The sequence below is a fragment of the Coloeus monedula genome, assembly GCF_965178545.1.
Source record: "Coloeus monedula genome assembly, chromosome: 3".
Lineage (NCBI taxonomy): Eukaryota > Metazoa > Chordata > Aves > Passeriformes > Corvidae > Coloeus > Coloeus monedula.
The window spans coordinates 47,503,088-47,529,755 of record NC_138783.1 but is presented as its reverse complement, the minus strand read 5'-3'; the positions used below and the strand labels follow the sequence as shown (position 1 = coordinate 47,529,755).

General features: G+C 42.8%; 2 protein-coding genes across 11 annotated transcripts in view; one reads left to right on the top strand and one right to left on the bottom strand.

The window, feature by feature from the left end:
* Positions 1-9,538, bottom strand: part of CDK8 (cyclin dependent kinase 8) — a 75,027-nt gene extending 65,489 nt beyond the window's left edge. For both annotated transcript variants that reach the window (XM_082277320.1, XM_082277321.1), the window contains exon 1: positions 9,200-9,538. In XM_082277320.1, coding sequence (XP_082133446.1) covers positions 9,200-9,327 — 128 coding nt within the window. In that variant the 5' untranslated portion in view covers positions 9,328-9,538. The remainder of the gene's footprint in view (positions 1-9,199) is intronic.
* A 7,108-nt stretch (positions 9,539-16,646) lies between these two features.
* RNF6 (ring finger protein 6) lies at positions 16,647-26,050 on the top strand. 9 transcript variants are annotated; one of them, XM_082278524.1, is made up of 6 exons: positions 16,647-16,770; positions 17,540-17,646; positions 18,372-19,089; positions 20,408-20,620; positions 21,122-21,229; positions 22,537-26,050. In XM_082278524.1, the coding sequence occupies exons 3-6, from the start codon at positions 19,041-19,043 to the stop codon at positions 24,243-24,245; spliced, it is 2,079 nt and encodes a 692-aa protein (XP_082134650.1). In that variant the 5' UTR covers positions 16,647-16,770; positions 17,540-17,646; positions 18,372-19,040; the 3' UTR covers positions 24,246-26,050. The 9 variants fall into 9 exon arrangements, with proteins under 9 accessions (XP_082134650.1, XP_082134648.1, XP_082134649.1 ...); XM_082278522.1 differs by lacking the exon at positions 16,647-16,770 and adding an exon at positions 16,835-16,850 and having other exon boundaries at positions 17,540-19,089; XM_082278523.1 differs by lacking the exon at positions 16,647-16,770 and having other exon boundaries at positions 17,359-18,526; positions 18,938-19,089.
* Positions 26,051-26,668: the final 618 nt, after the last annotated feature.

Below are 26,668 nucleotides of genomic sequence, written 5' to 3'. Positions count from 1 at the left end.
CATCCTCTACATAAAATCACAATCTAGAACTGAGTATTTTATCGTATTATAAAACTGCTGGCTTTGTTAATATTTTAAACAAATATAAAAGAAAGAGAGTTAGTTACATAGTGATTAAACATAATCTTCATATTCTTGCTCAGATTCAAAATGAGAATTCTGAATGCTTCCCTTCAGCACGGGCCCTCTAGTCATACTGCAAATGTTTAAGATCTGGCAGTTCCTCTTCCCCAACAAAGGTCCAGAAAACAAAATATTTTAACCTCAAATAATCTGAGCTAAACAAATCTAAGATTCTTCATGGCAGCAGACTGGCATAAGGCATGCAGATTATTACCTCTGTACAATACATTACGTACCTCATCCTAAGAGGCAACCCCAGCTGCACGTGTACTTCCAATTTGAACTTGCATTTAGACAGTGGATAATTCCACAATAAAGCAAACACCCTTGGGAAGGAGAACAAATAAATCAGGTTTCATAAATGCCATCACATTTCTACTGTGCAAGGTAAAAGCTGCAAACAGAACTAGCACAGCCCATGTGAATTTAAGACAGCAAGGCTGCACATCCATCATCAATCTTCCAGTATCTCAAAAGCAGCTAGAACCTCATGTATCTTAATGGAGGGACTCTGTACAGACAAGAAATTCTTTGGCGTTTTAGCAGTTTAAGAAATATAGAGGTTATTCATATGCATAGCTATAAAATTAATATTTTTTATCTTATGGTTAAGACATGTCCTGATGGTTTTGGAGAAATACTTGAAAGCTGTATTTTCCACAGAACCATTATCACATGAAGAGACCACAAACAATTTTGCTTAAAATCAGCAAAAAGGTTAGGAAATCTGGATATTCATCTGCTACAGGTTATTCTTTTAGAATCTGCAAAGGCCAGTCAAGGTCCTGCAAAAGCATGAAGGGTGTTAAAACCTCATCACACTCATCCCTCAGTGCAAGGGAGATGCCACTCCTCTTTTTTTTTTTTTGTTAAAAATCCCACAAAAAAACTTTATCAGAGATGAGGAAACACTTTCTCAGAATCTGCTCTCAACCTGTGGACTGAAGAACTGCTACTGCATGGCCAAGTACATGCCCACTGAGCACTTATCACTTGCTTATCCACCTGAACTTTTGTTTTCAAAGTACTTTTCTTCAAATGTACAAAATTACAAAATTAGATCCTTCCTTAATTCTACCATTTTATTCCTGATTTCAGATATCAAATGTAAGGGGCTCCTTCTAGGCCAAGCCCAGGTTGTTTTCCGTAATATCTATTCAAATTCTTGCAACTCAGTAGCGGAAACAAGAGCTGCAAGATCTGTCATCCTGGTCCAGAAGACCCCAGGACCCTGACTCACCTCTCCCACCCCACTCATCCTCTGAGACAGAAACCCAACCCTACTCCACAGTGGTCACTGATCACACCCACAAAAGTTGCAGCTCCATTTTTCTCCCTGCCTTCAGACCATTTGTTAACACAACACTGCCACAGTCCACACCTAGCCTAGCTGTAAAAGAAGATGCTTTCCCATGCAGAGGTACACTGCCCAAGCTCTGAGCTCCTGAACTCTGCAGAGCTTCCACACCACCTCCACCTCTTCTTTCACCTTCTCCTGAGGAGCAGTTTAGCTCCAGGTTCATCTCCCCTCCCTTCACAATGCATTTTTTCAGTGTACCCAACAACCACACATCTTAACCTAAATGATTCTATGATAAATAGGGAGTTTTCTTATGTATGTAGAAGTCTAGAGGGAAAAGAACTATTCAAAAACTTCAACTGTCTGTCTGTAACTGAAGCCATTATAAATTTTTTTTTAATTATTTTTTTTTATACTTCCCAAGAAGAAGACACTACCAGACCATGCAATTATTTATGATCCTCACTTCACCTACCCCTAATCAGCAGTACTCTCTAACAGCACCATTGCAACAAGTAATTATCACATCTTTGCTGCTTCCAAGGCAGCCATGAAAGGAAGACAGAGAAGTCTACTTATCACTCCCATTACAGACTCTTGTAGGAAAATTCAGATTAATATGACACTTCAAAATGAAAGGCTTATCCTCTGGAACTAAGAGCCAGAGGCAACCTCCCAAAACAGGCTATATGGCAAAAATATAGACATGGCAAACATTTTATCGTAAGACAAAAATACTAGCACACCAGGCAAATGGCAGAGACCAAAGATAGCACTCTTGGTCAGCACAGAACAAAGGAGATTCTGTGAGATGCATGAAGTATCTCCTTTTGGGGCTGGAGCCCATGATCTCTGCTAAAAAAAAGATACCGGCTGCCAGTTGGTAAGACCAACATCCATGATTTTGCTTTCTTCTTCTCACTAAACTAATTTTATGTTTAAATCTAAATAAAAACCAAAAGGCAACTACACTATTCTGGAACCAGAGCTGCACATGAAAGTATTAACTACAGTGGAGGTGGGAAGACACAGTCCACACCAGCAGCCTGTGCAATGCCTCACATCCTCAGTTCATCTAAACACAGCAGTTCGGTGTCCACCCCACATAACCACAATTCCACAAGGATAAGGATCCATAGCAGAAGGAATTCAGTTTCAAAGAAAGCTGACAGACAAATGAAAAAAATAACTGAAACAAATCAGTATTTTGTTAGAAGGTGCTGCTACTCAGACCTTTGCAATTCATGTCCTGCTTTTCATTGTCCTGCCACTTGTCCATGGAAAAATTACTCTGGTGAAAGACAGAAGCATCTAGGTATTAACTGGCTACTCAGAACGATCTGCTTCTATAAGTATTTCAGGCACACCAATGAATGGCTTATAAGTCAGTAAAGTTCAATGAAGAGCCAGATTTTTACAACCTCCTTGATACAGTGGCACAACAATCACTTTTTAATGACACAATGAACATATCTGGGCTGTAATTTGAAGGTCTTGTGAAGTGCCTATTGGCAAGTTGGTTGTTGCTGCACACTGTTGGGAGTACAACCCTGCCATACACAAATCCAAGCCGCTCTACCGTCATAGGTTTCATCTGTAGTTTTCAAATTTCAGCCAGACTAAAAGTCTATTCGTAAGAATGAAGAAATTTTTCTGTTTCTGCTACAGTAGTCTGCAAATTGCAGCTCTTCAGATTGCAGTGGTAATAAATGACATTTCCACTGTTTTGTGGTCGGTTATTTTTAACAACCAAACAAACAAAAAAAAAAACTTCGAAAATACTTTTAAAACAGAAAAATCAAAGAATACCCAAGATCTAGAGTAAACATACTACCTCAATGTCATTTGGCCAAAAGCAGTGCTCTCTGACTACATGTACCTTCTGTATAATCAGCAACCTCAAAAACTGTCCCTTATTCTCTCATGGGAAATCATGTACAGCAGTACATGCCCCCATTATTTACATATATTACTGTAATTTATAAATCCAGAATGAAATTACATTGAGAACTTTGGCATTTTTCTTTGTTGTTTTGCAACACTACCTTCACAGCCTCTTCTCTGTACTTGTCATAGGCTTCAGGTAGGAAGGAAACACTAACTCACCTTTGCTGCGGGGTATGAAAATAAATCAACACGTCTGTGACAAGGTAACAAAAGATCACACCAAATAAAGTCCAAAGGCCAAAGCAGGACTCACTCAACCACATGACCTTAAAAACCTATAAAGCCTGAAGCCATGTAACCGGGTGAGAAGGGAAGGAAGAAGAGGGAAGACAGTTAAAAGTGTGGTTGACTAGAAAAATGTAAGAGTGCAAGACTTTATGCAATATAGCATGCCTACCTCATTATGTAGATATAGTTTAATTAGGACCTTTGTAACTACTGTGGTGAAGGATCCAAAAGAGACTCAGGGCATATATTTTAAGAAGATAATACCACATATTACATACATAAATAAAGTCTGTGGCATTTAGAAATTCCACATCATTCTTGACAGGAGTCAGAAGCCAAAGGCTTGCACGCCGGCTCTACGGCTCTCACCACCTGCCTGCAAATCTCTACCAACTGCTTCGGGTCAAAACAGTTGAAATAACACACAAACATTCAGCCAAAAACAACAACAAAATCACCACCCTCACATCTATTAAACTGAGAGAAGACAAGAGTTCTTTGTAAATTTCTAGTGAAAACTAATAGCATGACTGCCATGATATAACTCCTGTAAAGGCCTGATACAGAACTAATCAAGAAGCTTGAAGTTCAGTCCTACTGTTTCACTCCTTGCCAAGTAAAATTCTGATTCATTACATCTACCTGTGGCACTCCTAAACTCTCTGTACCTCTCACTAAATATCAGTTTGATATAGACCTTGACGAAATAAGTGATTGCTTATCCGATGTAACTCAATCAATAAATATCCACAAACACAGACAAATTGGAACTAATCTGCTAACCACGTTATGAAGGGCCAGAAAGTGGTTTAGTGTAAAAAAAACAACCAACCACCAAAACTCAGAATTCCTGAAATAAACAAAAGCAGGCTCTTCTGCATGCATCGCAGAGCTTGGCCTGATCTCCGAGCGAGCAGCTTAACTTCTACAGTCACAACAGTCAGAAGTGACTGGTTTTGATAACATTACAGAACAGACACTATGCTCTTATCTCTTCCCTTTGACAACCGGTTATGCAGTTTATCTATAATGTATTAAAACATTTTCTTTCGTTTTCCAAAAACATTTCAGATCATCCATCTTCAAACACTGTGAAACAAGAATAACACAAAAATCTCGCGCATTACCCAATCCATTCATTATTTTATGTAACTTAAACAGTTCTGCCTTCTCTGTTTTCCAAGATAAATACTCCTCATCCCTTCAGTTTCTCTTTAAACAAGAGCTTTTGAGAGAGAATCAAAATTCTTGCAATCTCCTTTTAACTGATCTGTAGAAACTATGATATATCATATTAGAGATTAAGCAACCCAATAACTTACTGGACATCTACTGTATTTCCACCATTTTGTTTCTTTTACAACTCATACACCCTCAAGGAAAAATCTACAGACCCTCAAGGAAAAAAAAAAAGTAGATTAGATTTGACTGTTTGAAGCATGCAAGATATATTTTCATAATGCCAATTACAATGTGCCAGTAGGTTCAAATTAAACAATCTGTTCCCCCACTTACACAGAACTGTAAAAGCTGAAATTACAAAAAATTCCAATTCCACTTGTGTTTGGGACCAATATCACTTCTCACAGTTCTTGACAATAGCTAGGAGAGCACTAGTTTGCTTAGTGTTGGTTTCCCACCAACAGTCTCACCACTCAAGTCTCTTTCCAAGAGATTAGGAAAAGCTTTCAGTGAAGCACTGGGGGACATTTCTAGAGTTCCAGACCTTCAGCTATGTAATTTTTTTGCTGTTGTAATTAAAAAGTTAGATACTGCCTAACAGGGACATTCAATAGTTTCTTATTCTCATCCAAACCACATCCGATAAACAGGAAAAATGATTCTTTGGAAACACTCCAAATTGCCACTGAAACAGTCAGCTTTGCTCCACGGAACAGGCTTCTCACTCAGATTTCTGACTGTGGCTGTATCACAAAAAGGGAGAGAAGAGCAAAGAAAGCAGTGGAAGACCAATCCCATTAAACTTGGGCACACTGCTTTGACGTTAGCACATGCTCAGCACATGGTGCCAGCCACAGGAGGGGCTGTACCTGGTGTGCTGCACAAGCTGGGCAGCCAGGCTTGCATGAGAGACCCCAGCGTCCTGCCACCTCAGTCTGCCCATACCTGGCATTTGGCTCCTAGTGAGCTTCAAAGAAGAGAAAAAAAGTAAAAACCAATAAATCTGCATGCTAGTTCACCAAACAAAAACTGCTGGTATATTTTCCAAGTCCAGCATAAATCAAATAGGTAGGTTTAATATCTGGGTTGAATAGCATTCGTGAGGGAGCACGCAAAGCAGCTTTTATGCAGGAAATAACTGACATTTTTTGGACAAAAAAAAAAAGTAAACTATCCTACCAACTCTAGAGATGAGCAACAGTTCCTTTATCTGAAGGCTGATGCTCAACATGCCATGCCTGTGCTCCCTTCCCAGTGTCTGCCATTAAGAGTCAAATGCCTCCTCATACACCTTTCTGCTATAAAAATAAACCCCATCAATTCACAGACTTTGTTCTAAGCAGGTTTTAGAGCCCATTGCAGGTACTGCACTGATGAGAAAGACACCATCATTCAATAAAAAGCCAGGAAGATTCAACCACATAGGCAGACCACAAACCTAAAATAAAAGGGATTAAAATAAAAACTTGAAAATACCATTTTGCTGCAGGCAGTGCACCAGACAGAGCTCAATTATGATGGCTGACATTGTCACTCAGCTGATTCGGTGTTCAGTTGGGTCAAGTTTGGCAGCTAATATGTGAGAAACCCCCATGGAGCTGTACCTGGTGATCCTCTGAGACGGACCAGTAGAGACCCCAAGCCTCACCCTGTGGCAAAGGGCGCTTCAGGGCTGGACTGGCTTTTTTTTGGAGCAAGGCACAAAACCCTGGTTACACCCTCATTTGGTCACGAGTGCACATACTGCAGGACATCTCTCCCTCATTAGAAGGATTCTCACTCCAAGATTCCTGAAGAACTGTCCTCCACAACATTCCTGTGTAGTTCCAATGATGCAATTAACTTCCTAGAACTAGGATACACAGCTGCTATCTAGTTTTCAATTGCCTTACTGCACCTCAGAGGCAGCAGTAAAACCTGTAAAGCAGTAAAATAAAAAAAAGAAATGAAGACTGCAGTTGTACTACAGACACTGCTCCTAGTATTCTTGAACTGGGTTTTATCACCAAGGGCCTTAGAAGATACATTTGCACAAACCCAATTACTAAAATTCAGTTCTTTTTTGTGATCCTTCTATCCCTTAGACATCCATACTAGAAGATGTCATTTAAGAAAAAGCTGAACCAATATTGTTAACAAAGTATTTGCAGTCCTGCAGCCCACTCTTGAAAGTGCTCTAAAAATTACCATGTGTATCTTAAAATACTTGTGCTATTTCAATTAAGAATTAGAATCATGCAACAAAGTTTAAAGGACACTTGCAAGCTCACGGGAAATGTAAAAAAGAAGATTTGAGCTGTAGAGATACCAGAAGCAGCTAAAAAAATTATTGACCCATCACTACTTACCATCTGAGGAATACTAAAACAATGCAAGAATATTATTTCAATATATGCATGTACTAATACACAAACACCGAACGCTGCTGCAGGTACTCCCCACCACAAGACATAACATCCATACATTACCACAGCTTCAGGAAAACTAAATGTTGTTACACATTTGCTTCTTTGATTTAATTGATTCCCTCCGGATAAAGGGATGTAAATGAAACCTTCAATCCTAATTCCACCCTTGTAATTTAAGATCACATACGTACAAATATATTACAAGCTACAAAAGCATCTATGGATGTTTCTATCTTACATATTTTAGTGACTGTCCAAGGGCAATTACACAGCATATTTAGAAGAAAAAGTTTACAGAAATCAGGCAAATGGGAAGTATTATGGAAAGGGATTGGTAACAAAGCACTAAATGAACAACAAAGCAAAGAAAAAATGAGACAATATACATTGCTCATCTTTTTTTTTACCCCAAACTTTAATCAAATACCATACCTTGATTTCCCCACTCACCAACAAGAGTGAGGATTTAAAACCATCTTTGAGTAACTACCCATTTTTAAAGCAAACAATTCCATTTTTTTCCTGAAATTTCTCAAAATGGCACTACCACCAGCATTTTTAAACACTCTCTCCCAGACAACATCAAGCAGACCGATGATTTCACTAGAAATGCTTCAGCACTATGACATGCTGAATTCCCTACACGTTGCTGCAGTCCAACATGCTGAACAGCTGCAAAGAGCCTGACATAAACATTAGAAATGTAGCCATATCTTTCAGCATCTCGATTTATTTTTTGTATTATTATGTACAAGATCTCTGTATGAGCACAGAAACCAGGGCTGGCTGTATCAGCAGCGTTGGCACTGGTGTACAAGGAGGCTTGAGGTAACAGCTTATTGCACGGAGAACTGGTTTTTTCCTCTTGCCCTCCCAGAATAGAAAGAATTCATGCAAGATAAAGAATTTTTCCTATGAACAGTTGGAAGGATCCAAATACAAAAGTTATGGAAAAAGGTAGTTACCTGACTCCTACCATCAAACAAAATCCAGGCTGAAGTAACTGCAATTAATATCAGCATGTTATATCAGCATGTGTTGTAAGACACAGACAAGACAAGGTGCAACCATTTCTATTACAACTGTTCTCTAGATAATAGCCAGAGCACTTCCTTCTAGAATCAAAAGCTTATGTAAACCCAACCAGATCGTATTTTGGCCATGACTGACCACCGCCTGCTTTAAAAGTTTATTTATTCAACATAAAAATAGCCAGACTTTTAAAATGCACCTTATTTGAACGACAGCATACAGAGCACCACTGCGGTGAGACTTTAACAGAAAGACTGGATGTAATTGAAAATTTAGGACCTGCTACAGGAACAACCCGTGCCTCTCCTGTTTCTCCTGCTCCCTACTTCCTATTGTTCCGCTGTTCAGCAAGTGATGCCGTGTCACGGACGAGGGAAACCTAAATGACAGTTTCATTAGGTCTTTCTTTAAAACGTTTATGCCAAGAAATTAATTTACTCAGGTCTATACCGAGAACGGGTCATACACAAAAAATGGTTTAAAGCATTCTAAAGCCCCGAAGGCACGAGAAGCAGCCAGCAAGACGACCCAAAATGGTGACTACAAGTAATAAATCATATCAAAAAAAGGGCATTGTTAAAAAACCACACCAAACAACAACAACAAAAAAAACCCGTCTATGAAGCCGATGGTCAGGCTGAACAGTTGTAAGCGGCCACTGATTCACTCACAACGAGAATCCATTAAGGAAAGGGTTTTCCTCGAGCACAAAATTTGTTTCTCCAAGCCCACCAGTACCGAAACACGACTCCGGCACTGCGCTGAGGGGCTGGGGACGCTCGGCGCGACCCACGGGGAACCAGGCGCCGGCCGGCCGGGATAACGCGGGGCTCACCGGGCGGGGATCGGCAGGGCCGGAGATGGCATTAACGCGGGGAGCGGGGGGGCCACACGAGCCCATGGGGCAGCAGGCGGCAGGGGAAGGAGGGCGCGGGCGGGCCGGGGGTCCCGTGGGGAGCCGCGCCGCTCGCTCACTCACCCGTCCTTGCGCTTGGCTTTGTAGACGTGCCCGTAGGTGCCCCTGCCCACCTTGCAGCCCTCGTACTCGAAGAGGTCCTCCACCCGCTCGCGCTCCCCGGTCAGCTTCACCTTGAAGTCATAGTCCATCTTGGGCGCCCGCCGCGACCCGCCGCCGCCCCCGGCAGCCGCGCCCCGCCCCGCCGCACACACCGGGCGGCGGCAGCAGCAGCAGGAGGAGGAGAAGGAGGAGGAGGCCCCCGCGCCGCCCCGCGGAACATCCAGCGGCGGGGCTGCTCCCTTCGCTCCGAGCCCCGACCCCCGGCGCTCCCTCCCTCCCTCCCTCTCTTCGCTCCGCGCCAGGAGCGGCACCGCCGCCGGTCCCCGGGCGGGCTCTCGGGGCCGCGCCCGCGCGCGCTGCCGCAAACGGACGTCGCAAACCGCGGGCACCTCCCCGGCCGCGGGCAGCGCACCACGTGGAAGGGCCCGTCCCGGCGTGCCTTGCGGGCGCAGCCGCACGCCGGGAGGTGTAGTACAGGCGGAGGGAGGGAAGCCGAGCCGCACTGTATGCTGGGAGCTGTAGTTCTGGGCAGGGCACCGGGGGCGGGGGGCCCACCATCAGCAGCGACCGCGACCAGCGAGGGGTCCCATCGCGGGGCCTTGGCTAAGGTGAATATTCCGGTCCCCGGCTCGATCCAGGCTGGAGAGGGCAAGCGCGGTTGGTTCGTGCTGCTGTGAGCATCTGTTAGCATCTTTGTAATTAAGATAATTCCACGACTGTGAACACGGACGAAATCACAGAATCACAGAGTATTTTAAGTTGGAAGGGATCCATCAGGTTCATCAAGTCAAACTCCTGGCCCTACACAGGACCGTCCCCAAGAGTCACACTGTGTGCCTGAGAGCATTGTCCAAACACTTCCTGAGCTCTGTCAGGCTGGTGCAGTGACCACTTCCCTGGGGAGCCTGTTCCAGTGCCAAACCACCCTCTGGTGGTTGAAGCTCTGGGTGAAGAACTTTTTTCTAATAATCAGTCTAAACCTCCCCTAACACAAATTCAGGCCATTCCCTCGGGTCCTGTCACTGGTCACCACAGGGAAGAGATCAGTTCCTGCTCCCCTTTCTTCCTCCATGAGGAAGTTGTGACTGCAATGAGGTTTCCCCCTCAGTCTCCTCTGCTCCAGGCTGAACAGACTAAGTGACTTCAGCCACTCCTTCACCATCTTGGTTGTCTTGCTTTGGGCACTTACTAAGAGCTTAATGTCTTTCTTATACTGTGGTGCCCAAAGCTGCTCTCAAGACATGTCACAGTGCTGACAAACCTTCTCTGTGTGGCTGCTGAGATCACTCGGGATGTAACACAAAAACTGTTACGTTTAGCAAGGCCCTTGTATGTGACCAGTAACTGGACATTTCCCGACTCCTCCCTTGGCTGACAGGGTTACCCACCCAACACAAAGCCGGTAATTTCCTAGAACAAACAGCTTGGAACTAAACTAAAGCTACAACAGTCTTTCTACTTACAGCCCAGCTTTGGCATTTTTAATTGTCATGTACATATGCTTCACGTTGCATGCCAAGAATGCAGCACATTGAGTAAACAAGTGGGCACTCAAATCCCCTAACTTAGAGACATCATAGAATGTGGGGGCTCCTAAAAGAAGAAGCAACATATTCTGGAATGGTCTGAAATCATCTCCGTTTTCATTTACAAATCTCCATTTTCATTTACACATTAGCACTGATCCCTGAAAATTTGGGATAGGGTTCTACCTGCCTCTCAAGCTGGAATCACTCAATCAGACTCATGTCAGATGCCCACAGTCGGACTTCCAGTATGTTGCTATGTAGTTGTTAGGGATATTATGTATGTTAAATAAAGCAAAGGCATGTGTTACAAAAAATAAGTGCAATTGAGAGAAGCAGCAAAATTACACTTTATTTGCCCAGCACTCAACTAAATTTTAGAAGAACATTGCCCAGCACATCACGACACCAATCAAACAGAAACAGGTCAGGGCAGCCCAGCAGCCCATAAAGATCAAACAGTCTGGAGGATGCCATCCACCTTGCAAAGTTCATCCACCTCAGCCCCATCTCTGCTTTCAGGGATGCCTGGCTTTGGGGACTTTCAGGGACAGTAAGGGACCAAGCTTGCATGGCCAAACCCACCATGTACAGCACCTCCTGCCTGCTCACTACCCTCAGTCCTATCAGCAAGGGTAGTAGCAATATCCACACTTCTGTAACTTTATACTCTTCTTTGCGTTATTTATCACTTTTTCGTGGAGGCAATGAACATCCAAACTCCTCCACACAGATCCAATCATTGCATGGTAACTAATGGCTGGGATTAGTCCGTCCTGAGCTGAAACATTGCAGGGTGTGGAAGACAAACAATGTCTGCTTAGAAAGAAAAGAGATCATGAAGGAAAACAAGAATAGACAATCCAGATTCGTTTTGTGACGACCTGTGCTATGTTTCACATTTGCATAAAACACTTGGAAAGAATTCCATACTTTGACACACTCTGAGAAGTCAAAACCACAACTGAGATAGCTTCTTTTCCAGATTGTTGGTCCTTTTGTAAGAATATTTACAAGTTTGCTTCAAATGTTTCTTTCCTTAGTTTTACTAATTTGAATTGTATGCCTTCCAGAATGAGTGTAGCTGTAAATCTGCTGCACCTTCACACTGTTTCCACTTCAGGTACTTGTATTGACTCCAGTGTTTGATTTTACCAATTCAGACATATGGTCCCTGACTCAAGAGAAATTTGAAATAGAAAGCACACTTTGGCTCTTTTTATAATGAGAAATAAATATTGACATTTCAAGGTCAATTTTTAGCTCTGTTTCATGGAAAGTTGCATACTTTCTGTACTTTATTTTAAGAATCTGTCACAATGTAATACAATTCCAAGGAAAAATTTCATTTTGGGGTCTGCTCTTCAAAAGACAGACAAAACCAGGATCTGGTATTCTTGACTCTCAGGTCCCCATCTCCACAGTGGCCCTTTCGATTGATAGGATTTCTTATCTCTTACTGCCTGTTTTTCATTCCCTTCTTTCATGGTCTCCCAGGAATCAGTTTTAAAGTATATGCTTAACACATCCTGCTGAAGTTGGATTTTTGGAGCTTTCCTCTTTCTCTTTTTTCCCCTGACATTCATGGTTTGCTTTATCATATCCTTCTGATCCAAGTTTGTGTAATTTCTAATATGTCCAGAATACACACCCTTTTGACTTTTTTTTTGTTTGACATTACCACACCTGTGAAGGATAGCTGAGTTCTCCACAGGAAAGCCGCTGTTGCCATGTCAGCACTGGTAATGTGCAGTGTGTTGGAGAGAGTTACCAAACTGAGCTGTTACCAGACAGGATAGTAGTCAAGGAAGGCTGACATCATTAAACATTTCTGAATGTATTTCAGGGAATTGTCTTTCAGGTGAAAGCCTGGATTGTCTGGGAAGAAGGTTGGATTGTCACAAGAAGCAGATGCTGTCATTTGGGCTATGGGAGCATCAATACTGAAAGCAAAGCTAGTTTTGGTAGGTGTTTGCATGCTTGTGGCAATGCTGTTGGTGCTAGAGTCAGAGTTTCTGAAGCAAAACTTATAGCTGGGGAATGTACAACAAACTACTTGCTCTTTGTTTTGCAGTCTCCAAAAATAGAATAAAAATACAGAGAAGTACATTTTTTATATTTTTGCTTTCTTTGTATTTTATAAGTAGATAACCTACAACACTCAATCACATCCCCATGCCATTAGAGTGTCTGCTCATTCCACTTACTAATTTGCCAAATTTGAATATACTTTTGCTTTTCAGAAAACTTTTCATGTAACAGTAGCTACCTGCTAAAATTTTCCCATACCCCCAAAGGGACATTCTTTAGTGGTGTGACTGAGATGTTCCCAGCTTGGTATTGACTGAAAAAGTGCCAGTCCTGTTAAGTGCTATACATCTTCCATTTTTTGTTTAGTCCAGGGAAAGCTAAAGGCAAGTGGTGGCGCTTTTTTCTTTTCTATATGTAAAGAAAAACTGTCATACTTGCACAGTCTGGGTATTTTTCAGAAACCTTGCAGTTTTTTACCTGCAGATGAGTGAGCTGAATAGTAGCAGCACTTAAAAACGCAATTTACTTAATGCCAGTAAGTAGAGTACTGATTCTACAAACAGTGTAAAGCAATGTGTTGGGTTTGGGTTTTTTTAAAATTATTTTCCATTCAACTATATTTTACTATAAAGTTGATCAACTTGATCTAATAAAGCATCCCAGATTCTGGCTGGAGTGCAAGCGCTTTGGATCCAGGTGCTGTATAGGAGAGTTGTGCTTGCATTCAGTGAAACATCTGTTTGCCAGACTTGGGACCACCTACAGTAACAATCAGCCTGCGTTATGATCCTGACAGAGATTCAGTTGTCACCATCCCTGGAGGTATTTAAAAAGACATGCAGATGTGGCACCTGGGGACACGGTTTAGTGTTGGACTTGGTCGTGCTGGGTTAATGGTTCGGACTGGATTTTAAAAGTCTTTTCCAAACTAAGTGATTCTAGGATTCTGCCTCTTCAAACCTTGAAAATTCAGACTATGAACTCATGGTTACTTTTCTTACTGAGGAGAGCCTTGCCTGAGGGGAAAGAAACCCTGCAATTAAATATTAGTTTGTATTCGTTCATGTAATCATAGAAATATTCAGGTTGGAAGGGACCTCTGGATGATATCTAGGACAATATCCTGCTCAGAGAAGGGCTACTCCTAAATTCAGGTTGCTTGAGGGTTTGTCCACTCAAGCATCTATGGAGGGAGATTCCACAGCCTCTCTGGACCTGACTATCCTCCAGGTGAAATTTTCTGTCCTTCTCTCAATACAAATCCTGCCTCTGTCTTTCCAGTAAGTTCCCTGTCAGTACTGGCAGGCTGCCCATTCTTCCAGCTTCAAGACGCCCTAGGGCCCACAGCCTCTCTCACATGCAAAGTGCTCCAGCCCCTCAGTGCTCTCAGCAGAATTCACTCCAATTTGTCAGGAATTTTCCATATCAGGATTGTTCTACTGGAGACCCCCAAACTGGGCATCATATTCCACATACAGGCAAACAAGAGCCATGTAAAGGGAAGTAATCACTTCCCAGTCATGTCCTGATAATCATTTTTCTGTGTTTACAGGATCACAGAATGGGCCAGCTTGGACAGTACCACAGTGGGTCATCTGGTCCAACCTCCTGGCTCAAGCAGGGTCCCCTAGAGCACGTTAACTAAGGTTGTGTCCCAACAACTTTTTGAATATCTCCAGGGAAGGAGACTCCACAACATCTCTCAGCAGTCTGTTCCAGTGCTCAGTCATCTGCACAGTGAGGAAGTTCTTGTTCATGTTCAGGTGGAATGTCCTGTGCATTGGTTTCTGCCCATCACCCATTGTCCTATTGCTCAGCACCACCAAAAAGAGCCTGGCCCCATCCTTTTGACACATTATATACATTGATAAGATCCTTTCTCAGCCTTCTCTTCTCCAAGCTAATGGCTGCTGGGGTGAAATCTTGATCCTCTTTAACCACTGCCACCAGGATGCTCCAACATTTCCAGCAGAGACAGTCAGTAAAGCTCCCATTCAGGATTGTCCCAGAGGGCTGGTCACTCCTAGATGGAGGACTGCATTTGTCGTCATTGAACTTCATGAGGTTGCTGATGTCCCATTCCTCCAGCCTGTCCAAGTTCCTCTCAAGCAAATCAACTTCATGTCACCGTTGTGGTGTCACCTGGACATACTAAGATCCAATTTTAAAAGCCCGATTATGCGGCCCTGCCTTACTTATATCAAACAATAAAATATAATAGAACAGAGCTACTTTCTAAAGAACTTAAAAGACTGAACGATCACATTAAATCCAGGTTCTCAGATTCTTTGTTATTACAAAACTTAATAATTGCCTGAGGTTTGCTGCCCTCCACAGGCTATTTTTGTTATAGTTGCAAAGAGAGTATTTCAGTGTGGAAAGCATTGCTACAATGCAATAATATTCTAAGAAAGATCTACTCCTGTCATTTTGTATTAACAACACAGCATAAAATGAACAAGTACTTTACTTAGTTATAGCGTGCTGTTGTGAAATATCACTATGAACAGGACATGAACACCAAATTCTGCATTGGAGAACAGGTCAGTGGAAAATAAACTAATTCAGTGCCAGGTTTTGGTATGGAAATACACGTTTATTCACCCATCTAAATAATAACTTCCTTCTGGATGAACAGTCTGTATGTGGGCTTGATACTAGAGAAGATGTAGTGTTTGATTGGGGAACAATGATTACTAAAACCAGCACCAAAAATAGTTGTGGGAAGAAACTGAATTTTCAAGGGATCCATGCACTACTATATACATATGTACACACACCTATATATATATATATATATATATATATATAGTCTGACTTCTATTATGAAAGTAAAATTGATCTTCAGGAAGGACATATTTTAACTGCCTCAGGCAAGGTGAATCATAATAGAATACTAATTATTTATACTCTGGCAAGGCACATGAAAAACAAAGAAGTTACCATTTTCTGAATGCAGTGGGCAAGGAGTAGTTCCTGATCTGGCTTCGTTGATAAGAATGCATCCCAGCCGTGAGTTTGTCTCATGGAAACCATCTAATGGCAGAACAGGAATGTAAAGTACCACCAAATCTAAACATAACGCTTGTGTAAACTCTTTCCCTTAAGCAGAATAAAGAAATCCTGGGTGTGGTGTGAAAGTATCTTCCTAGGAAGCGGCCCTGAGCCCTTCCTACCACCTCATTCATTACTGGGGTCGTGTTCCTTTGTATCGAGACCAGTTGCACGGAAAATACGCAAACTCTGTTTATTTCTGCAAGCCAGTTTGAACACAAGGAGCAGTTTGGATATGAGAGGGATGAGGTGCTTTTCCATAGAAGAACCCTTCTGGCGCAATCCCTTCATTTTGCCGGTTCGGAGAGTTTGTGCAAGATGTGAAACGCGCTCCGCTGTCACAGCGTGGCAGCTTCCAGCGCGTGTAGAGACAGATCTGCCCAGGCAACTGCGGGACAGCGAGTTTGTGGGTGCCCTCAGTGCATCCGCAACTAGAACGCGCAAAATTCTGTGAGAGGTTCCGCACCTCGCGTGGGAGAACTTCTGCCTAAGGCTCTCCAAATGGAAATTACTAAAATCACGGCTTGAGACAGGTGACGGCACCGAGCAATTAATTTTCTGAACGTTTTAGAAAAAGTTCAGTGGGAGATTCCTGCAGAAGGAAACGTAAACAGAAAGAAAATAAAAGAAAGGGAGGCAAGGTCACGGAAAAAGGAAAAGCGTCCCATCTAAAGCCGCAGGAGGCCTGGCAAGGAAGCAGCAGAGAGAACACCGACTCCAAAATGTCATTCCTTATGTAAGTTATTACACGGTGCCAACACGCGTGCGCGCGAGGGGGCGGGGCTCCAGGTGGGGCCCGCCCCTCACTCGCGAGCGGAACCTGCGCCTGCAGCGCTGGCAGCCACCCGGACCGCAATCGGTGCTGGAGCCGGCACCCGGACCGCAATTGGAGCTGGAGCGCGCCCTGCTCGCACACCCAGGGTCGGTGTCCCGGCGGAGGCGGCTCCTGCTGCCGCTGGGAGGGACGGGGCGCAGAGCGCGGCGCGGGGCTGAGCCGGCCGGTCAGCAGGCAGGGACGGGCTTTCGGGTCTCCCCGGCTGCGCTCTCGGCAGGCTTCCCCCCACCGGGGCAGGCGGCGGCATGGGTGCCTCCCCGGTTTGCCGCAGCGGGTGACGCGGCCCGCCGCGGGCAGGGCAGCCGTGGGCTCGGGCAGGGCGCGGGTCCGGCCGGAGCGGTCGGTGTCGGGGCCGGGCCGGGCAGCCCGGGGGGAGAGGCGCAGGAGGGCACGAGCTGCCAGGCGCTGCTGCGATTGGTCGGCGGCCGCGGGCCGGCCGGGGGATTGGGCGGGAGCCCCGTCAGTCACGGCGCTCCCGTCCCCCCGGCAACAGGCGGGGGGGCCGGGCAGGACCGGGCCCAAGGGCTCGCGGAGTCCCCGGAGCCCTCGTGGCTCCGCGGCCCGGGGGCACGGCCCGACCCCTGCCCTGCCCTGCCCTGGGGGGGGCCTGGCGCGGCACTGGCGTCTGCAGGCCCTGCTGCCGGCCTGGGGTGGGGGTGGGGCGGGCGGACAGTCTCAGGCCCTCGGCTTGGGTCGCTCTGGGTGTCCCGGGGGCTGTGTCTTCACTACCTTCTGACTCTCCCTTTTTCTCTCCTTCCGCCCTCCTTCCCCAGGCTTCGTGCGTGGGGGGCTTCTGGGTTTGGTTTGGGGGTTGTTTTTATTTTTTTTATTATTTTTTTTTTTTTATTCCCGAAGTCGGTGAGATCATCCTGCCTGGAGGCTGCGGTGTGACAGAAATGCTAAATAGCCCTCTGGCTCGAGGAGGCTTCCTCAGTTTAACTCCGTAGTCGCCTTGCAATCAGGTGGTAGTCTTTCAGAAAATGAGTACCTAATTGAACCGGGGGTAGTACTTCAGGGAAACAGGCTAAAACCTAAAAGCATAAGGTATATCTTAAAAAAATATTCGTAAACTTCAAGGAATAGTCCAGAGTAACCATGAATGGAGAACTAATGGAGTAAGTCTTAGGTTGAAAATTCTAGAAAACGTAAGCTGTTGGCATGTGGCCCCTACCTCTTTGCAAACGAAGAGTAATCCGAGTCATAAGTGGATTTCGATTTCAGTTTTTTGCATCTTAGTAGTTAATACCCTTCATCTTTTAAATACTCTGAAATATTCTAGTGCAAAGTACCTCATTTTTGATGCAGTTAATACCCTTCAACTTTCACAACTCTAAAACATTTTAGGTGTCAAAGTACTTCGTTTTGATGGCATTTGATAAGTAAGGATAGTAGTTGTCATCCATGGAGTTATGTTAAACAGATGGGACAACCGAACACTTCACACTTCTTACTGTTTCTAAGTGAGTCATTTAAGGAGTGTGACTAATCATCCTACCATACAGTTGTCAACAAAAGAGGGTTTTTTTTCCCTAACTACCTACAAAATCAAAGAGATTTCCAGATTTTCTGTGGATGATAGCTGAAAACTAAAGAACCTCTCTTTTGAACAACACTTTAAATTTAGGTTGAGGGGGACTACATGTGGTGGACTTCTTAAGAATATGTATCGCATTTTTTTTCTGTGCAGCAATACACTGATGTACCTGGGAAGTCGGTTGACTTGGTATGGTCATTGTCGAACCAGCAGCCACATGCTGTTTTAAGGCATTTGTCTAAATAACAACCTCAAGTGAAACTGAATTGATTTTAACAATCCCCTCCCCGCTGCACCTGTGTCAAGTTGTAAGTCACCTGGGAGAGAGGAACTTCAGTATTCAGTGCAGTATGGATTGGGGATTTTCATGGTAATAGTCATGATGGGTGTAGTCAAGGTAATGAACGTGCTAACTGAGGGGCTGGGGGTTGGGTGGGAACTGCTTTTGTTATGAGGAAATGGGGGTAGTGAGAGGAAGAGCTGGATGAGAAATTTGTGTTTAGAAGTGTGATATGAGAAGTGACCTGATTTGAACATACCCCTTGTGGGAAATCGAAGTCAGCAGTTATCTACAGCTTGTGAGGCTGAGCAAAGAGGGCAACAGTGATTTAAAAAAAAAAAATACGGGAATGAAAAATGTCTTGAAGGGAAGATACTCAGATTTAATTTATTTTGAGTTAGAGCGGGAAGAAAAGATTTTTAAATGCATCAAAATGTAGTTTTGGACACAGGAGGAAGATGATTGATTTGGAAGAAGTGTTTAGAAGTGCAGCTACCTGGGGCAGGGGCTGGTGGGGGGAAGTAACATGAGGTGTGGAAATAATGAAACCAAGGATACATCAAAATGGATCCCACAAAGAACATAAGAAAGGTATATTAAATGTATGCCAGCTTCTGCTGTTGACAAATACATTTTCTCATTTTTTGTATCTGTTTGCAGTATTGATAAAGATTGGCTTTTTTTTTTTCTGTATTTCTAATAGTCAGTTGATTTGGTCTGTTTGTTGTCTCATTACCTGTCCTGTGAAGACTAATTACTGATCAGGAGTGTGCTTAGAATGCTGTTTTCTGTGTTTTCCCCATAATTTAAACTTGAAGTGACTTTTATGTGTATGTGAATTGACAAAAAGCAAACAAACAGAAAAGAAAGGCATTTATCCACGTGCAAGCAGAACGATGCAGTGTGATTTGAGCTTTTTAGCCTGATGATCTCTTTAGAGAAGTGGTCTCTTTTGTCAGGTGTCTGCCTCAGCAGGTGCCTTTTGTTAAACAGGCAGCTCAATTGAAAGGACACTTTATCCTCTTTCAAATAGAGAGTGGAAGAACAGGTTTCCTTCAGAAAATAGAAAAGTTGAGGAGTGGTCTGAGCACTGATTTGCCCTGGATTGATTCCTAGCCAGAGAGAGGTGGTAATGACACAGAAAGCAATGGAGATGATGCCTCTTTGACAATGGAAGGTTATTCTTGCCTTCTAACAGTGTGGTCCCACTGGTTCAGTATTTGGTAAGTGATGAAGAACTGTGGCTAAAGCATGGCCCATCCCTTTTACACCCCTTTTCTGGAGATGAGTATCCCTTTGCTAGCTAGTCCTTGGATTAGAGAATGCAAGGAAAATATGCAAATAATGTAAGAATGTCAGAAGAGTCATTCCCCCAAAAATAAATCTGTAGGCTGTATGCTATGTGGGGGATATTACTGATGGAAATACTAAATACAGTCTTATGTTGGGGTTGTCACAAGTTTACACCGGGTAATTGCAGTCCAATAATCAGAGAACCATGTTTTTAACTATACTTCAGCTTTTAAAATACTCCACACTACTGTTGTATTTTACTTGGGAGAAAGGACATAAATTTTATGTTCATTCCTTTAACTTTCTAGAATATCCTTATTTAGCTAAAAAAAAAAATCTGTCATTACATTTTTATTTTAAAGTTGCCATACCAACCAGTATGCCCTTTCAGTGAGGAAGGGGGCTTGAAACTATTTTTCAGCAAGCTAGAAGTATTTACATGTTTGCATAATAAACTACACTGGTGTCTTGGCAAATAATGTGGAGCTTGGTTCACCTTAATCATCTTTAGCTATTAATAAACTAATTCATTTGAAAATGCTGGGAACGTTTTACTGTAAATTAGGTAAATTCTTCCTGTAATTCCTGTGCAGTCTAATCTTCTGGTTTTGTCCAGGACAGCTTGGCATTATCATTATGGATCGCTCCCGACACCGTGCAGGAAATGGCAATGAGCAGGCGCCTTCACGAGAGCGCAGCCACGGCGAAGGTGAGAGACAGCGGCAGCTGGAGCGCCTCAGCAGGGAGGAGGCCTATTACCAGTTCATTAACGAACTCAACGAGGAGGACTACAGGTTAATGAGGGACCGAAACCTGCTTGGCACTCCTGGTAAGATATGCATACCTTCAGTAGAAGAGGCGTAAGGTGGAGCAACACACCTGCTGTTAGGCACCAGGTGTGGTAGTGTGACTCAAGCAGCCTGACTTCTGTGGCTTTGCAGAAAGGAAAAAATCCTCCGTATGGAACAACAGTATAACACTTCACCTTTATACAAAGATGCTGCATTTGAGTGTCTAAACCCAGATAATTGACATTCAGTACACTACAGTATGTCTGTTGATATGTGGCAATTTTGGGGCCCTCTGAATTGTTGCTGGAAGCTGGCATACTCTTGACATATTCAGCATGTTTTTCTTCCACCCCACTACCTACTTCCTCTGATACCTGCATTATAATCTCACGTTAGTGTTGTTTTCTTTCTGGTTTCATCAGTTTTATCTGTCCTCTGAAGATTTTCATTCAAGATAGAAAATGTTATTTCTGCATGGCTGTGTTGAGGCAGTAATAGTGTCTTATCTAACAGTGTTATCAAAATGTAAATTAATTCAGGAGAAATAACAGCAGAAGAGTTGCAGCAACGTTTGGAGGGGGCTAAGGAGCGTCTGACATCACAGTCTGATCTGGATAACAGAGAAGGTGAAGGTAGAACGGGTGGAGGTAAACATTCTTCATTCATATATGTAGACACATAGTATGTGGTGCATAAATACAGTTCTGTAAAGATATGAGAGACTCATTTCTCTTGCTTTTTTTCAATGTGTCTCTGGGTATTGTTTAAAAGTAAGAGAGATTTCCTAATGCTACCAAACCAAACTTGAAATACTTGATGAAAACTTGTTTATGTTAATCACAAATTACTTGCTCTTTTTCCCCTCATTTTGCTTTGTTAGTAAATGTAATAGCACAAAAAATACTAATTTTTCAGTTCTTAGAGGTTTTTATCATGTATTAGAGCAGTTGGAAAGGAAGTTAATTGGAAAACAGTTAATCTCTTCACTGTTTTGCCACTTTTGTTGTTTCTTTTCCATTTGTTTTAGTCAAGCGAGGCTTGTGTTTTTTGCATTTAATGTCTTCAATTCCCCAGAAATACTGGCTTAATCATTTGGCCAGTTCTAGTCAGATTTAGGAGAAGAATTGGCAGCTCAGAAATTAAGGTATCAAAGTTCTTGGAGGTTTCCTGGACATTGAGAGATGATGGAGTAGGGAGAACTTAATCTGATCCCTTCAAGGGAAAAATCTTCACTGTGGTCATGACAACTGGTCTGATTTATACACATGGTTAGCCCTAACCACAACACTTGTATCTGTTCCTGAGCTTGTAGTTAGTGGAGGTTTGAAAATGGAGCTGTGGGTATTGTAATAGGAAGAGAGTATATTTGCACAAAAGGAGAAAATCTGTTCAAACCGTGCATCCTAGCTGGACACGTTCCTGTGTAAGCTGCTCTAGGTGACCCTGCCTTGGCAGCAGAGTTGAACTAGATTATTTCCAGAGGTCCCTTCCAACCTTAATGGTTCTGTGATTGTTTATTCTACTGCTTATAGATACAATTCTTTAAAATGTTTTCCAAAAGAAGACAAGACTTATTATTCTTTTCCCTGCTGTATCAAAATGAGTTGTTAAAATATTCCCTAGCTGATAACTTCAGCAAGGGGCAGGTATTTGACAAATACAACTATCTTTGGACCACCTGAATCAGAACACTGGCTCATAAGACGCCATCTGGGTGTATTCATTTCTCTGTGAGTGTGCTGGTGAGACAAAAATTCTAGGTTGAACTGGTGAGTTTTGCTGACATTTTTTCATAGAGAATATTTTTGTACATCAGCATAGCAAGGTAGGTGCCCTGCTACTGTATCGTGTCTGAAATTGGAGCCCAGCAAGTGAAGAGGATTTGGAGTAGAGAATTTGGAGTGCATTGTGCCATGCAGCTGTATCAATATTTGCAATTCTTTGTTTCTCTCAGATTCTGAAGTTCTTGGGGAAAACTCAAATGGCGACTCTTTGCTTGAATGGCTTAACACATTTCGTCGCACAGGAAATGCCACTCGCAGCGGACAGAGTGGGAACCAAACCTGGAGAGCTGTGAGTCGAACGAATCCAAACAGTGGGGAGTTTCGCTTTAGTCTTGAAATCAATATAAATCATGATCATAATAGTTTTGAAACAGCTGGGGAGGAGTACGTTGATATAGATGCTACCAGACTGTACGTAGAAAGAAGGCGTCAGCTAGTTGCCAGTTCAGTAGCCCCACGAACAAGGAGCATGGCTGCGAGAGAGGCAAACAACGAACCTGCAAGGACCAGGCTTTTAAGACGTGCCATGGCACTAAGGTCAGAAATAGTCTCTCATGCAGTCTCGCGGAGGCTCAGGAGCAGAACGAGGGAGCTGGCAGGCCAGACAAATAATAGTACACGAAATAATTCTGCGGCTGCTGGTGACCCAAGAGAAACAGCAGAAAGAGGTGCTTCTGCAGGAGTTAGAAGGGGTAGAGCTAGAACTAATGTCCGGATGAATACAAACCAAAGACTAGAAATTTTGCGGCTGAGGTCTACCTTAAGTAGTCGAAGCCGCTCCCCACTGCAAAGGCAAGATGATACTGCTCATTCTGAGGAACGTGGTCAGAGGCAGGATAGAGATGCACAGCAGGTTAACAGAAGTAGGAGACAAACAGCTCAGGCTTCTCCACAGCCTACTGAAGAGCAAGCAAGAGGTAACGCTCAGGCTCCTCAGCCTTCCTTAGCCCCGTCCTTAGGAATAACTTCGGAAGAGGAAGAATCTAGTAGGCCAGTAGCTGCTGTCAGAAGGCACCCGACAATTACACTAGATCTTCAGGTGAGAAGAATTCGTCCTGGAGAAAACAGAGACCGGGACAGCATTGCTAGTAGAACTCGTTCTAGAGTAGGAATGTCAGAAAACACTGTTACCTTTGAAAGTGACAGTGGGGGATTTCGGCGCACGATATCGCGATCAGAACGCGCGGGTATTCGGACCTACGTTAGCACTATACGGATACCTCTTCGTCGGATTTCAGAAACTGGGCTTGGGGAACCTTCATCAGTGGCTCTTCGATCAATCCTTAGACAGATAATGACAGGCTTTGGAGAACTGAGTTCTTTAATGGAAACTGAATCTAATTCAGAAGTACAAAGAGGCGGTCATCACTTAGCAGATGCACAGAATAACTCAAGCTCAGCAAACAGCAGTGTCCCAAGTGAGGTTTCGTCTAGAAATGGACATGCAGTGGAAGGCAGGAGGGGAAGAAATGGACAGAGGGGTGGTAGTCAACGCTCTGGGCGCAATCATGAGAGCCAAGATAACAGGCAGTCTCAAGATGCAAACAACCTAGTGGAGAACGGAACGCTGCCCATCCTTCGACTCGCCCATTTCTTCCTGCTGAATGAAGATGATGATGATGATCGCTTAAGAGGTTTAACCAAAGAGCAGATTGACAATCTTTCTACACGGAACTATGGGGATATTCACACTGAAAGCGAACGGAGTAAAACGTGCAGTGTTTGCATTAATGAATATGCAACAGGGAATAAACTAAGGCAGTTACCTTGTATGCATGAGTTTCATATTCATTGTATTGATCGCTGGCTTTCTGAAAACTCCACTTGCCCAATTTGTCGGCAGCCAGTTTTGGGGTCTAATGCCACAGATAATGGCTAGAATTGTTTGTACTGATCAGTACTCAAGGATCTGCTCCTGCTCTGTTTGTGATGAGCCAGATAAAATGCATTGACTTAGATAGGGGTCCATTTGGGGGGGGAGTTTTGTTAAATGTCTTTAAAAATTATAGGAAACTTATCTAAATCTAACAGTGTAAATACTATTTTTTCCAAGTGCAGGTCTAGGAGCACACATAGAACCAAATGATATTGGTAAAGTTTATATTTTTTTAGGTAATTTTGTTATGCTAAGCACTTTTGTAAATACAGAAATGCAATAGTTAATCAGTCCTGCTTAATGTATGTTTTTTAACATTGTAATGGACTCGCTTTATTTAGATTACAAATTGTTTCACACAGACCCACCACTGTGTTGAAAAATTAGTGGCTAAATAGCCATTTGTTAGCTTTTTGTTCTAAGAACAATTTCTTTTACGAAGAGTCTCTTGCTGGACATGTTTGCTGAAGATATTTAAGTTACTTGAAGTGCTCATTTTAATAGACTTTTTTTTAAAACATTGAAATATCCTTTCCAAAAACTTGCCAATTTGGTTCTATTTAAAAAATTCTATGGCAATTTTTGCATGTGGGTTTACACAGTTCTTAACATTGACGAGTTCTTATTCAGAAGTGGATGAGTTAGTGGCATTATGAAATGTACATAATTAAATGCTGTCTTGGACAATCTTTGTCTTTTCAATGCAGACAGCAATCAAATTGGTAATTCCAAGAGGGTGTGTCTTACTTGCTCAAAGAATAAATGAGCGCTGAGGAAGCCTTTTTACTCTTCCAAATTACTCAGTTGATATTCCTGGGGTTTTAACTGCCTTCGTTTAAAAAGGGGAAACATTTCCTTGACCATGATATTGTCTATAATATGCATGTTTTGGCATCCTACTCAGAAGAACAAAACAAAGGCTTGAAGTGCTTTTGTACAGAAATTTAAGGTACACATATAGTATTAGTCCTCTTGAAACATGCCTGAGGACTAAATGGCAAAAGACACTAAAAAGGACAAAATAAGCTTCCCTGAAAGTCCCCAGTATCTGTATAATTAGATATTAAACTTTATACCAATGACTTACACCAAAATAAAGTTGCAAGTTAAATAATTGAGGCTTTGTGTGAATTACTGTTGAGCCATATCCTGTAGATTAATAAGACTTACTGTTCTTGATATTCAGTCTCAGTTTTCACTTTATTCTTTCCCCACTTTTCCCCAGCTCTGTTCCTGGCCTGTTGTTATGGTACATAAAATCCCAGCACAAAGCACTCCAGGGGTTTCTGGGAGAAACTGAATGTTACAAAGCTCATCTTCTGAGCAACCTGCACCTCAGTCCCTAGAGAAAGGCAGAATTGTGCAATTATCTGGTGTGTGTATATTCTGAGCAGTAAAAAGAGTACTTGATGTGCACAGGTTCTACTGACTTTCTCTGCCTGTAGATAGTGGCTGTGACAAATGTGCTTCTGAGCCAGGTGCTTTAGTTAGAACATCTGCTCATTACATCCTTCAAGGGTAGCTATAAAATCCAGTGTGGGCTATTGGATGTCTACTTCAGTTCTGCAAGTGAAAAACTTGGGTCATAAATTTCACAGAAGGGCGTTTTTTCATTCCTAAAAGTAGTTCTAAGAAACTATTATGAGATTTAGATGATTTAAGGATATGATTAAGATCTCTTCTGATGTAATTTGTGCTGTTAACTACTGCAAACATTGCTGACCCCTCCCTTGAGCGCTTCCTTAGCTGCAATAAAGAGTGAGGAGATTTAAATGTGACTATCAGAGCTAGCTTATTTTTTTACTTTTTTTTCCTGTTACTTCTGTTACCTCCTGAGGCTGACAATATATAAATATATGTATATATGCCTTCTGCTGCTTCCTTGTTTCTTTATGACTTTCTTTTATATTTGAAATCTGCCCGATTGAAAAGACACATATGTAGAAACCTGCCTTTGGCTCACTATTGCCTTGCTGGTCAGGTTCTTCAAGGTCAGTTTTGGCTCTAATCTTTACAACTGCTACGCTAATGCACTAGAGGTAAAGGGAGGTTCTTTGTGCCTGCTTTCATTCAAGTGGGATTTTGCTGCAAGAGCACAATTTGGTACATGGTTCAAGATGAGATCATCTATGACAAGGTATGTTTAACTGAGCTGCTGAGCAGAATATGCCAAAGTACAGTGAGAGCTTTCTGTAGAAATAGTAGGCTATGGGATAAGAAACATGAAGCCTCCACTACAATACTCCTGTCCTACCACATGGAAGCTGTCAAGTATTTCCCCTCCATTTGAGAAGCATGTAATTTGTTACTCAGCTTTCTCAAGAAATTGCATTGATGGGACCAGTTAAATCTTAGTGATTCCGTTTGGTATTGGCTTTTGTTACCTCCATTTCTGTGATAAAATTTCAGTTCTCTGCCACCCCCAC